Source organism: Mastomys coucha, unplaced genomic scaffold (genome assembly GCF_008632895.1).
Source record: "Mastomys coucha isolate ucsf_1 unplaced genomic scaffold, UCSF_Mcou_1 pScaffold22, whole genome shotgun sequence".
Taxonomy (NCBI): Eukaryota; Metazoa; Chordata; class Mammalia; order Rodentia; family Muridae; genus Mastomys; species Mastomys coucha.
In genome coordinates, this window is record NW_022196905.1 from 140455866 (window position 1) to 140470553 (window position 14688).

Consider the following 14688-nt stretch of genomic DNA (forward strand, 5'->3'; position numbering starts at 1 on the left):
GTGGGTTGTTTTTCCTGTATTCCAAACTTCTGGGCTAATAACCACTTATCAGAGAGTGCATACCATATATGTTCTTTTGTGTTTGTGTTACCTCACTCAGAATGATATTCCCCAGATCCATCCATTTCCCTAAGAATTTCATGAATTCATTGTTTTTAATAGCTGAGTAGTACTCCATTGTATAGATGTACCACAATTTCTGTATCCATTCTTCTGTTGAGGGACATCTGGGTTGTTTCCAGTTTCTGGCTATCAATAATGATTTTGACAAGAGAAAAGTAGAATTGTTTCCTAGACATAATAAAGGCTGTCCAGGGGACTAATTACTTCTATCTTTTCATGATGTTAGTGAGGAATGACTCTATCAGATGGAATCTTAAAGGATGGATCTGAAGGATGAACAAGAGTCCTCTCTGAGGCAGAGGATATTGTAGACAAAGGGAAGTGGATAAAAATAATACCTGTAGGTGGAGCTCACTTGGATAAATTCCCAGTATTGCAAAATAAAAGCAGCCCTGGGCAAAAGGGCAGACTAGAGGAAGTCAGAGGCAATAACTTCACCTGAGTTTCTGATAAGAAGCAACAACCTTTGGATCTGATGATAACACAGGTTGTATTTTTTTCATTGATATTTGTACCAAAGGAATCCAAATAGCTGCCGAGGTGGAGAATGCACTGAACTCTTGGAACTGTGGGTGGGGAGTGGTAGTGTTTCTACTGAATGTAAAGCCAGCCCCAGCCCCTTTTCCAGTATTTAAGCAATGAAGGCTCACTGCATTGAATCACAGCTGGGCAAGGAAGGGAGTTCAGCAGGCTTGGCAAGGAAAGGAGTTCAGCAGGCTCAGGCCTGCAAGGTGCAGCACACGGAGCAAAGAATAAAGCTAAGAGGAAAGACTTGATAAAAGAAAGAAGCAATGGACCTGACCCCAAACTTTTCCATGGAAACCTGGATGCTCCTGGCTACCGTCCTGGTGCTCCTCTACCTGTGAGTAAGCTACCCAGGCTCCTCTCCTTAGTGATCAGGACTTGGGGGATGTGATTCAGACATTCTTTCCTTTTCTTGTTTGGAAAATCCAAAGAGAAAATGAAAGGCACATTTCTTGAATGTGGGATGCTACACAGACCTAAGCTGCTACTTTTGGTCTTATGCAAATCCCTGCAAGGGGATAAGTATACATACATTCCTCTTCTACTAAACTCCACATTTTGTGGAAAGGAAGATCGAGTGATCTCAGTTAGACTTGGGTTATCCTCCAATTGAGTCTCACTTTTCCCCCAGGTTAACCACCGAGGGTTCAGTAAAGCAGATTACAAATAACTGATCACTGTGCTTGACAGGAGGCCTCCTCTGCAAGGTCTCAGGATTGTTGGCATTGTGGGGGATGGGAAGACCTTTTGTGTTGTCTTCACCTTTGTTGTCTCTGATGCAGAAGACATGGAGCATTGCTCCTTGGGCACATGGCTAGTTTCTGCTATATTTTCTCACCTCTAGGACCATTTATACAATGTCCCTAGTATAGTATATTTAGTCATTTCACTTTTGTGTTTTGCCTGCATGTATGCATGTATGTGCACTACATGGTTTTATTCTTTGAAGGAAAGGCTACGTATTCAAGGTGTTGTGGCAACATCTTTTCCATATTATTATGTTTTACAGTGAATTGAAAAGGTTTCATTTCATTCTATTTGGTCCTAAGACTTTTATGAGATAATATTGCAGCCTTCTTTCAGAAGGTTAAAGCTAAAGGCAAATACTATTGCTCTCAGAATTTGTGACAACAGGGTAAAATTTGACCATGGGTAAAATGATTTCATTGGTTTATAAATGTCAGGGATGTAAACCTAATACATAAGCTAGACTGTACTCACGCTTTGAAATAAACTTGCTTGGCAGATTTTTTTTTCTGGGCCTGTTCATCAGATCATGTGAATCTCTCAGAATAGGTGGATAAGGAAGAGAATGGGCCAGTGGTGACATAAATTCTAGACAGCTACGAGTCAAGACAGCAGTTCTCAACCTGTGGATCTTGACACTTTCACAGGAGTAACATACCAAATATCCTGCATATCCAATATTTACATTATGGTTGATAACAATAGCAAACTTAAAGTTGTAAAGTCATGGTTAGGGGTCACCATAACATGTTGAACTATATTAAATGGTTGCAACATCAGGAAAGTTGAGAACCACTGAGTTAGGATTAAATAAGGAAATAGTCCTGTCAAGGAAGAACGCTCAGATATACTTGTGTGTGGCAGCCCCTACTAAAAATCACTACAAGGGCACACTCATTGGTATTCAATCAATTTCATGAATGATTTAAAAAAAGGCCTTATGTAAAAGTATTCTAGCCTGAATCTCACATTAACAGTAAAGTTGTGGGACATTTATAAATAATTTACTTTGGGACTTCAGCAACATTTTTAGCTAACATTTGTGGGTTTAGGGAGTCTCTCAGAGAATGTGAGGATAAAAACGAAGATCAAAAGTAATTGTTGGAGTTGCAGCTTTTGTTGTTACTTGTTGCTCACATGTTATCCTTCCTCCAGCTTGAATGTTAAAGTTCCTGTGTTTGTGACTGGTAAGCCCACATAACATGCAGGTATAATGCCTAAGAACTCAATCTCTCACTTTACAGGTATGGAACCTACACACATGGAAATTTTAAGAAATTGGGGATTTCTGGGCCAAAACCACTGCCTTTCCTGGGAAATATTCTTGCATACCACGATGTAAGTACTGCTTGAGATCCTTACCAGTCTTGTTGTGGTTGTCAAAACTGGCTTAGTTCCTGCAATTAGAAAGAGCATATCTTGGCTTCTCGGATCTTGGGTTTTATTTTATCTTACTGGTTGGGATTCTACATTGAGAGATATCAGGGCTGCAGCCTGAGGAAGAGGCCATAGAGGAATGCTGCTTTCTGCCTCTCTTAGGTTCTTGTTAGCTACCTTTATTAAACAGCTCAGAAGTAGTTGTCCATGGATTAGTAGCTGGGCCTCTTACATCAACTAACCACCCAGGTAACTCTCACAGACATTGACTGACTCCACAGGCCAATCTAGTCTTGAACATTACTGCTGCTCAATGGAGACTCCCTTCTTATATTATTGTCTCTGTTAAGTTGATAATTAAAACAAACTAGGACATGAAGTAAAAAGTTAAAGAAAATGTTTAATTTGTATCTAAGGGTTTTAATGCTATGAAGAGACATAATGATCATAACTCTTATAAAGGATGATATTTAGTTGAGGCTGGCTTACAGTTCAGAGGTTTAGTCTATTATTATCTTGACAGAAAGCACGCCAGTGTGCATGCAGACAGTCATGGTGCTGGAGAGGTAGCTAAGAGTTTTACATCTGGATCTGCAAGCAGCAGAAAGTGACTACCATAGTGCATGGCTTGAACATCTGGGACCTCAAAGCCAGTGACCATTTCCTAAAAGGCCACACCTACTAGTGGAACTCCCGGTGGGCCTAAAGGAACATTTTTCTTTCAAACCAACACAACTTGAAATGTTTTGTGTAGTTCTGGCATCTCTCCTCTTTCTGTGTTCAGTACAAATCCTGAGAATTGAGTTCTCTGTCATTTTTTGCTTACTACTTGTTTCACCCAGCAATGTGCCTGAGACACATACATGCTCTATATTAAAAGAGGTCCTGAGTTTGTTCCATCTTCCAATTTCTCTGGTGTTCTAGGGAGAGCTTATGAGGAGAATAAAAAGGACTTTAAATACGGACATACACAATGATTCTTGTTCCTGGGATTCTCCCTCATGTTCACTAAGCTCCTGTTTCTTCTTGTGCCTATGAAAGGAATGACTCAGAGTCCTTGAGCATTTAGGGATGACATGTATTTAGGAAAGCAAATACACTTCAGAGAGACATGGTATTCACTGTTGTTCACAGAAAAAAAAAAGTGGCCATGCTTGTACTATGTTGGGAGAAAACTCTGAACAAAGTCAAGGTTCTCATTTCAGGCATCTCCTGTATTCTCTCTCCTACCCACTCATATACACAGAATTCCTCTCATTGCCAGTGATAGATAATATCATGAGTTAGTAAGCTTGATTTAGTAAAATTAAAATCATTTGTGCCCCAATTAGATTAGAGCAATCTACTTAAAGTAGTAGTCAAGAGAGCAAGAGGGCTCATCTGGTAAATGTGTCTGCTACCAATTCTAACCACCTGAGTTGATCCTCCCACTTGGTGGGAGGTCAGAATTGACTAACGAATGTGGTCCTCTATTCTATACACACACACACACACACACACACCCACACACACACACACACACACACACACACACACACACACACACACACACAAAGTAAATCTAAAAATAATAAAAACGTGTTTTCATTTCTTTTCTCTTCCCAGGGATTTTGGGAGTTTGACAGACAATGTCATAAAAAATATGGGGAAGTATGGGGGTAAGTATTCTGGAAACTTCCAGTGGTTTACTTGAAATGATTATATATCTCATTTCCTGGAAGGCAACTGTAGATGATAATCTGTTAAAATGAATGTATTATTACAAGTATTTTAGAGACTTTTACTACCACCGGTCCCATATGTCTCCAGGTATCATAGTTTACAGACCGCATTAGTCTAAGAAAGTTGCATATTTTTACTTTTGTTTTAGACTTGATGGTCCAAGGATGGATCACCTGATTTTTCTGCCCAGTGTCTAGCTATTCAGTTCAATATTCATGTATGCACCACTCAGATTAACAAGTTTTCCCATTTCTTTCTAATTATGATCTCTTTGTAGAACTACTTTGTGCTTACCCCTCCCTATATGAGCTACATTATACTTCATTTCAAGAGACTTTGATATGGGGTCAGAATTCCTAACTTGAACTAGGACCTCTCAGATAGTTGTGTATTGCATGATTTGGATTGCAACATCTGAATCAACATCTGGGTTCCTGGGCATGCTCCCAGCTACAAAATCTAGCTAGTTGGTTAAATCCTCTCTGATTTCCCAATGCAGGTTTTATGAGGGCCGACAACCTATTTTGGCTATAATGGATCCAGACATAATAAAAACAGTGCTGGTGAAGGAATGTTATTCTACCTTCACAAACCGTCGGGTAGGCACCCATTTTAAAAATTATTTCAACATTTATTCATATATTTATGAAATTGGAGGTGTTTTGGTGTGTGCTTGTGGGTATGTGTATGTGTGTTTGTTAGATGTGTAGTGTATGCCCACATGTGTGTAGATGTCCCTGACCAACACATGTAAGAAAGCCAGAAAGGGATATCAGGTACCCTGTTCTTTTGCTCACTCGTTCCTGTAAGATGGAGTCTCTCACTGAACTTGGAGTTAAATTGGCAGACAGGCCCCGGACATATTCCTGTCTCTGCCTATCACACAGCTGGTGTTTCAGGCGCACCTGGCCATGCACAGCTTTTGAAGCTTATGCTTTGGATGTGATCATACACAGCAAGCACTTTAATCACTGAGCCATCTCTCCAGTGCCATGTTTATACACTAGCTTTTCATCATGAAGTAATTACACCTTCGTGAGGAACTGGGCACAAAAGTGCAAGAAGATTTCACTTGCCTTCTCCCATTTTATCCAGTGGTAATATCTGTAAACTTAGTGTGTATCTGTTGCAGCTGATTAATAGAACCCATACATATTATTCATTTACCATCTATTTTATTTGCCCTTATAGTGTATGTATATGTGTGTAATGCCATACAGAATTAATACATGTATACCTATCTCTAATGACCAACAGCTAAGACACATAACTGTTCCTTCAACATGGATAAGGCTTCCTCTTGCTAGTCTGATAAAGTAGCCATGTATAGTTTCTTCTTAATGAGAGTCTATCTTTATTTACTCCATTTATTAGCATAATTTATTATGCAAAATAATATGTTTTCTTATTGCATTTATTACTGTATATAATGTACTTTTTTCAATTTTTTATTAAATTATTTTATTTGTTTACATTCCAAATGTTGTCTCTCACCTGGTCCCCCATCTCAGAGTTCTCCATCCCATCCCCATCCCCTCTGATTCTGAGAGAGTGCTCCCCCACCCACCTACCCAACACACACACACACACACACACTCCCACCTCATACCCCTTCAGTATCCCCCTTCCCTGGAGCATCAAGTTTCTACAGGATTAGGCACATCTTCTCATGCTGAGGCCAGACAAGGCAGTCTTCTGCTACATATGTGCTGGGTGACACAGACCAGCCCATGTATGCTCTTTAGCTGGTGGCTTAGTCTCTGAGAGCTCTGAGGCATCTGACCTAGTTGATACTGTTGATCTTCCTATGAGATTGTCATCCCCTCCAACTTCTTCAGTCTTTCCCTTAATCTTCCATAGGGGTCCCCGATCTCAGTCCAATGGTTGGCTATATAATCATAAATATTTTTAAATAAATAATACCTGTTTTTTATACCTGTGGAGCTTTTCAAAGCTTGTATATGGCAACATCTCTTTTACTTTTGGATTCTAGGGCTTTGGTCCACTGGGAATTTTGAAAAAAGCTATCACCTTATCTGAGAATGAAGAATGGAAAAGATTAAGAACATTGCTGTCTCCAACCTTCACCAGTGGGAAGCTCAAGGAGGTAATGACATGATAAGCATTTCTTTGAGAACATGAATAATAGATCTGGGGACAGGTAAAATGCAGGATCACAGCCCTTTTCCAGCCAGTGTCCTCTGAATTGAAACCTCCTAACAATGGCCTTTTGTGTTAATGTGACTTCTTGATTCATCCTTGGGAAGGCTGTGTCCACTGGGAATTGGGCTCCTTCATCTCACAACAGATAATATTGTTTTTTATGTAGATGTTCCCCATCATTAACCAGTATGCAGATTTGTTGGTGAAAAACGTGAAGCATGAAGCTGAAAAAGGCAATCCCATCAACATGAAAGAGTGAGTACTAGCATAGTTGTTGGGTGCTAGGCTGTTACATTAGTTAATTTTCTGTTGATCTGACAAAATACTCCAACAAAAGCAACCAGGAGAAAAGGCTTTATTTTGGCTTACATTTCCAGCAGGATAAAGTCCCTCTTAGCAAGAATACATGTTGGCAGGAGCAGGAGGCTAGCTGGTCACACTGCCTCTAACACTCAAGAAACAGGAATCCTGGCCTATAAAGACTCAAGATATAGCTGTAGCAACCTACTTCCTCTAGAGGGGCTCTACCTCCTAAAGTTTAGAACTTTCCCAAAGAGTACTGTAGGCTCAGAACAAGGGTTCAAACATGTGAGCCTATGGGAGACATTTTATATTCAAATCACAATAGTTGTAAGAAGATACCATAACTGCCTGCTGGAATTCTGTTAAGTCACCTCAGGTACCAAATAGAAGTGAGTTGTTGGTGTTACAATTGATTACAACAACTTGGGCTTCTGCTGGGGCTGAGACCAAAGGAAGCTGGAGACTTGCCTGCAACAGTGTTATAACTGTAGTAGGCCATCCTAGAAAAAGGATATCTCCCAGGAAAAAGTAGGGTAATGTCTTACTTTGGGTTTTATGGCTTTGAAGAGACTCCATGACCATGGTAACTCTTATAAAAGAAAACATTCAATTGGAGCTGGCTTACAGTTTTGGAAGTTTAGTCCATTATCATTCTGGGTGGGAAGCATGGAGGAGTCCAGATAGACATGGTGCTGGAGAAGGAGTTAAGAGCTCCATATGTTGGTCAGAAGGCAGCAGAAGGGGACTGCCCCACTGGGCATGGCTTGAGCATATATAACATTTCAAAGCCCACCTCTACATTGACACACTTCCTCCAACAAGACCGCTCCTCCTAATAATGCCACTCCCTAAGGACCAAGCATTCACACGCATGAGTCTATAGGGGGTCATACTTATGCAAACCACCACAGGTGGCTATATATAAAAGGATGCCACTTCTTTATATTAGAGCTGTGATTAATCTATCAATTGTTATTTTGAAGATTCTAGAAAACAAAATAAATAGTTTAAAAAGAAGGATCATGTTTTAAAACACAATTGTTAGTGTAGATTCCATGAAAATAAGTAGCAAAGAAAGCATTCAGCTCATATTAGGACATAGTGTGTGCACCAGAGAAGTGAAAATATAGAACTTAAAGCAATCTGTATCTCATCATTGGTTTATGAAGAATATCAGTGAATCAGTACATCTTCTCTAGGACCAGCAAGATAGCTATGTGAGTAAAGGAGGTTACCACCAAGACTGAAGACCTGTGTTTGATCCTTAGAATCCACAAGGGAAAGAAGAGAATTGATCCCCACAAGTTGTCCTCTACATATATACTATGGAAAACATGTGGCCACTTAAATACACATATATTCATAGACAGACTCTCCACATATATGCAATATGCACCCAGACTCAATAAATGAAAGTGTAGCTCTCATTCCTTCTTATTCTATTTCTACAGAGGGAAGTCCCTGTAAGGCTGTGGCCATTGTAACCAGATCATTTTCTTTTTCTTTTTTTTGTTTTGTTTTTTTTGTTTTGTTTGTTTTGTTTGTTTGTTTGTTTTCAAGACAGGGTTTCTCTGTATAGCTCTGGATATCCTGGAACTCACTCTGTAGACCAGGCTGGCCTCGAACTCAGAAATCCTCCTGCCTCTGCCTCCCAAGTGCTAAGATTAAAGGCGTGCACCACCACCGCCCAGCCAGATCATTTTCTTAAATAAACTCTGACTTTTTAGTAATTCAGAAATACTTATGTAACTTTCAGTCCTCCTAACAAATGAAGAATGTGTGGGCACATAGGTAGAGGTTTTCTCTAATGCATGTGGAGAGACTTTTTTGTGTCTTAGCAGGAATATTGTTGTTTTTCACAACTTACCGTAATACTTCTGTCATCTGGGTAATGTAAGCCCCCAAGGGAGGAGGAATAGCAGATCTGTCAGTACCTTGAGAATGGCATGTGATCTAGGGAATTAGTAACAATCCTGGGTGTTGTACTAAAGACCAATAGGCTTTAGGCAAAAATAATCAGTGATACACAAGTGATACAATATTCCCTTTCTTAGTCCCCTAGGCATAGACAAGCATTCTACCTCGTCCTGGTGAGTCATGGTACCTCCACATCATTGTCACCCACATCTCACTCACAAGGAAGCAGTTTGCCTGATTATAGCTTTCACTTTTTCTCTGAATCCATGTCTCTTCATGTCTATTATAATCCCACATCTATTTCTGTGATGAAATACACTGAATTTAAAACAAATGTTATAAGGGAAAGAGTTCATAACAGCTCACAATTCTAGGTTCGAGTCAATCATTACAGAGAAATTAATGGAGGAACTTGAAGCTCCTAATCACATCCATAGTCAAGAACAAAGCTAAATAAATAAATAACACACTTGAGCTCAATTTGCCTTCTCTATCCTCATGCAGTCAGGGACCCAAACCAAGAGAAAGGTGCTCCCCAAAGTGCACTGGCTCTTTCCACATTAATTATGACAAATACCTCACAGACATGCCCACATGCCAACTTGTTGCAACCACTCACTGAGAATCTCTTCCCAAATAATTGTAGATTGTATCAAGTTGACAACTAAAATAAAGCCTCATAGTATCTGTCACAACCCAACATGAGAGCAGTGTTAACACTGTCAAATGGTAAAATTCGTATGAAAAAGTGTAATAGAGGCCTAGATTGACCACAGTAGGGATTCTGACAGTGTCTGCCTTCCCTTGGCTTGTGAATTTACTCCCATTTGAACCATTATGTTAGAAAAAATAGGAGGAGGTATAGATGTTAATTTCCATCTCTCTCTTCAGCATCTTTGGGGCCTACAGCATGGATGTGATAACAGGCACATCATTTGGAGTAAACGTGGATTCCCTCAACAACCCACAGAATCCCTTTGTACAAAAAGTGAAGAAGCTCTTAAAATTTAATTTCTTGGATCCGTTCTTCCTTTCAGTGGGTAAGTGAACTAACATTTCATTACTTATTAATTTTTCCACTTTATTTTCCAACAGTTTTATACATTTTAAAATGGATTTTAATCATTTTCATTCCCCCATTCTGCTGTCATTCTTCTGCTCTCCCACTGGTACCCTTCTTGCATTTTTGTGAACTTTATTTCACATATATGACCCACTTCAAGGAGCTGACTCATGGCTCCCAGTCATCAGTGTTGTCAGCAGTGGAATCTTCTCATCATTTCAGCATCCCTGTACGTTTAGCTCTCAACTTCCTAGCTCCTGCATGTGTGAGCAGCCAGCAGTCTAGCTTCTAATTCCCTATCAATAGATTTGTACAGTTTGATACCTCTAACATCTAGCTTCCTAATTGTTATGTTTTTAAAAGCCCCTTATAGGCTAGAGGAATAAGTCAGGCATTAAAGTTTGTATATCACAAAGGATGTTTCAGTATATCCTTCCTTTTAGTGGCTGAATTTTTCATTGATGGACATCTGGAATTTTTCAAATTGATATTAATACTGTTGCTCTAAATATTTTTAAACAAGAACAATAGGTTTCATTTCTTTTGTACATTAACTCAAGTGGAAATGATGAGTTGCACAGTAATGTCTAATATAATATACTTACTAGGGCTGTAGTTGTTAAGAGCACTTGCTGCTCTTGTGGAACACCCAAGTTCATCTGTGGGATTCACATCAGATGACTCAATCATTTGTGACACCATCTTCAGAGGATCCAGTAACTCTGGCATTCAAGGGCGCCTTCACTCACATGCATAAAACCACATGCAGATACGCACACCTACATTTAATTAAAAATTATAAAAATAAATTGTAAAAGTTTTGATACATTTATCTAATTCTGGAAGTGCATTTAATCCCAATGTAGTGTTGGTTCTTCTCAAAGGATGTTTTACATCTATAAACCCATTCTTCTCATTTTAAATTGTATTGATATGCTTTATTACACAGCAGAACATCCTTGAGGTAAATTTTACTTAGATACAGCAATATAATTCTTCTTAAATTATTTATTATATTTTAGTAGTTGCTTGATTTGATGTATTTTTATTTTGTGAGCATTTTGCAACCATATTTGCAAGTAATGTTAGTTTGCAATTTTCTACATCTGAGAGATGTCAATTTGATCATGGAATTAGAGCACTTTAAACCTAAAGAGAATTTTGGAAATGTTCTACTTCTCTTCTGATTTTAGAAGTGTATGGGAGCTGGTGAGATGGCTCAGTGGGTAAGAGCACCAACTGCTCTTCTGAAGGTCATGAGTTCAAATCCCAGCAACCACATGGTGGCTCACAACCACCCATAATGAAATCTGACTCCCTGTTCTGGTGGTCTGAAGACAGCTACAGTGTACTCATTTATAATAATAAATAAATCTTTAAAAAAAAGTGTATGGAAAGGAATTCTGGTGTATGTATGGATTCTCTGTAAATAGTTGGTAGTATTCACCACTGTAATCTTCTGGTCCTATGTTATTTTTATGGATTGCCTTCCATCATTAATTCTATCTCCTTATGTCATAGGTCTATTATACAGTCAGTTTCTATATTGTGTGTATTTCTCTGAATTTGTACATTCTTGCTAAATGATGTAATTGAAGCAATTGTTCTAATCTTCTAATAATTATTAATATAATGCCTTAATATGCCCTCCTGTTTTTAATAACAGTAATAATACCCTAAAACCTTAACTTTATCACTAGTAATCTAAGTCTTCACTCTATTTCCAGAACAACCCCAGCTAACATTTGCCAATCTGAAGATATTCTCCCTTTTTTGGATATTTTACATATTTACATTTCAAATGTTATTCCCTATAGTGGTTTTCCCTCCAGAAGCCTCCTGTCCTACGCCTCTTCCCCTTACTTTTTTGAGGATGCTCCCCCTTCCCACCTACTCCCACCTCGCCGCCCTGGCATTCCCCCACACTGGGGAATCAAGCTTTCACAGGACCAAGGGCTTCTCCTCCTATTGATGCCACATAATGCCATCCTCTTCTACATAAGTTGCTGGAGCCATGGGTCCCTCCATGTGTACTCTTTGGTTGGTGGTTTAGTCCCTGAGAGCTCTGGGGTATCTGGTTGGTTGATATTGTTGTTCTTCCTATGGGGTTTCAAACCCCCTCAGCTCTTTCTTTCTCTAACTCCTCCATTGGGCATATCCTGCTAAGTCCAATGGTTGGTAGCAAGCATCTGCCTCTGTATTTGTCAGGCTCTGGCAGAGCCTCTTGGGAGACAGCTGTAACAGGCTCCTGTGGGCAAGCACTTCTTGGCTTCCACAATAGTGTCTGAGTTTGGTGTCTGTATATGGATCCCCAGGTGGGGCAGTCTCTGGATGGCCTTTCCCTGAAGATATTGTTAAAGAAACATCTCTCATGAATTTCCTCTATCTTTTTTCTTTTATATCATTAGTTTCTTCTTTGATCTGTAGTATTCACCCCCGGTCTACCTGAAGTATATTTTCCTTTTTCTCTTTTTTTAAATTTTTTAAATTTATTTTACTTATTCACTTTACATCCCACTAACTGCCACCCTCCCACAGGCCTTTCCTCCATCCCACTTCTCCTTCCTTGCCCCTGGTTATCCCATCATGCTCGCACATCAAGTCTCTGTGAGGCTAAGAGCTTCCTCTTCCACTGAGGCCAGACATAGCAGCCCAGCTAGAAAAAACATCCCACATACAGGCAACAGTTTTTGGGATAGCTCTAGCTCCAGTTGTTCAGAACCCACATGAAGACCAAGTTGCACATCTGCTGCATATGTATGGGGAGGCCTAGGTCCAGCACATTTATGCTCTTTGGTTGGTGGTTCAGTCTCTGAGAGTTCCAAAAGTCTAGGTTAGTTAATGTTATTTGTCTTCCTGTGGAATTCCTATCCCTTTCGGGACCCACAGTTTTTCCCCCCAAGCTCCATCCACTGTTTGGCTGGAGGTGTTTGTATCTGTCTCAGATGCTGAGTGGAGCATCTCACAGAGGAAAGCCGTGCTAGAAGCATAACAGAGTATTATTAATAGTGTCAGAAATTGGTACTTTCCCTTGGACTGGGTCTCACATTGAGCCAGTTATTAGTTGGCCATTCCCTCAGCCTCTGCTCCATTCCCCATCTCTGCTTTCACTGTAGACAAGATAAATTTTGGGTCAAAAGTTTTGTGGGTAGGTTGGTGTCCCTATCACTCCACTGTGGTCCCTACCTGGCTACAGGAGTTAGTCTCTTCAGATTCCATACTCCAAATGCTAAGCTCACCCCAATTGACTCTTGGGAACCTCTTATATCCCGTGTTTCTGTCTCATCCTGGAGATGCCCCCCACCTCTGCACCCCTGCCAGTTGCAGATTTCCATTCATTCTCATGGTCAACTGGCCATCTCTCTTGTCCCTGTCCCTTTCCTCACCTGATCCTAAACCCTCCTATACCTCCTCATCCCCTTTCTCACCCAGTTCCCTCCTTCCATCTGTCTGTAATGACTATTTTATTCTCCCTTCTACGTGAAATTCAAGCATCCTTGTTTGTGCCTTCCTTCTTGTTTAGCTTCTTTGTATCTGTGGAGTGTAGCATAGGTAGCCTTATTTTATGGATAATAATCACTTATAGGTGAATATATACTATGCATGTCCTTTTGGAACTGGGTTACTTCACTCTGGATGATATTCTCAAGTTTCCTCCATTGAGCTGCAAAACTCATGACATCTTTGCTTTCAATAGCTAAATAGTATTCCATTGTGTAGATGTACCATATTTTCTTTATCCATTTTTCCATTGAGGAACATCAAGATTGTTTCCAGCTTGTGGTTATTATTAATAAAGCTGCTATGAACGTAGCTGAGCAAGTGTCTTGTGGGAGAGTGGAATATCTTGCCTAGGAGTGGTATAGCCAGGTCTTGACATAGACATATTTTCACCTTGTTTGACACAGATGTTCACTGGCTTAGAACTTCTCCAAGTAGGATGGGCTATGTGGCCATCAAGCTTCCAGGAAATAATTGTCTCCATCTATCATGTTACCATTGCTGAGCCTCTGCACTTAGCTTTTACCTTGAATTTTAGAAACTGAACACAGATCCTCACATTTGCAAGGCAAGCACATTACCCACTGAGCCATCTCTCCATCCCTAAAAAAGCTCTTTCTTGAACACTATTAACTGCAACACGTGACTAAAGGTTGATTTATTCTAATAGACCTTAGTCTAACATGTAAAAGGTGACAGCAGGTGACACTGACATCATTGATATGTTGGTAACATAAACGGACTTGCCCTTTTCCAGCCCATGGTCTAGAACCTGAGCAATATCACAGAGGGGATGCATCTTGGTTGACATCCTGATGACTTTTGCTGTTCTGAGTGTCAGAATAAATATGATTATCCCGGGTAAATTTTGTATTTTCATTGTGGTTTCTTTTTTCCCCTCTAGTACTCTTTCCATTCCTCACCCCAGTTTATGAAGCACTTGAAATAACTGTGTTTCCAAAAGATGTTATGAGGTTTTTTCGAACTTCTGTAGAACGAATGAAAGAGAACCGCATGCAAGAAAAAGTAAAGGTAATAGCTGGCCACACAATGATATTCATTTTTTGATAGTGTTTATGTGAATGTGAGTGTACGTTTGTTCCATATAATTTTTAAAAATAGACAAGGTTAAGAACATGGAAATTTTTTTTTTATATTTTCTTTATTTACATGCGAATTTCTCCCCATGCCTGCCACCCCGCCCTCTCCCACTTTCTGGCCCTGGCATTCCCCTACACTGGGGCACA

General features: G+C 39.8%; 1 protein-coding gene across 1 annotated transcript in view; it reads left to right on the top strand.

Moving 5' to 3' along the window:
* Nucleotides 1-914: 914 nt before the first annotated feature.
* The window catches only part of LOC116071007 (cytochrome P450 3A9-like), a 26013-nt gene continuing 12239 nt past the window's right edge, over nt 915-14688 (top strand). Inside the window, exons 1-8 of the mRNA XM_031342382.1 lie at nt 915-985; nt 2640-2733; nt 4378-4430; nt 4994-5093; nt 6488-6601; nt 6824-6912; nt 9769-9917; nt 14346-14473. Coding sequence (XP_031198242.1) covers nt 915-985; nt 2640-2733; nt 4378-4430; nt 4994-5093; nt 6488-6601; nt 6824-6912; nt 9769-9917; nt 14346-14473 — 798 coding nt within the window. The remainder of the gene's footprint in view (nt 986-2639; nt 2734-4377; nt 4431-4993; nt 5094-6487; nt 6602-6823; nt 6913-9768; nt 9918-14345; nt 14474-14688) is intronic.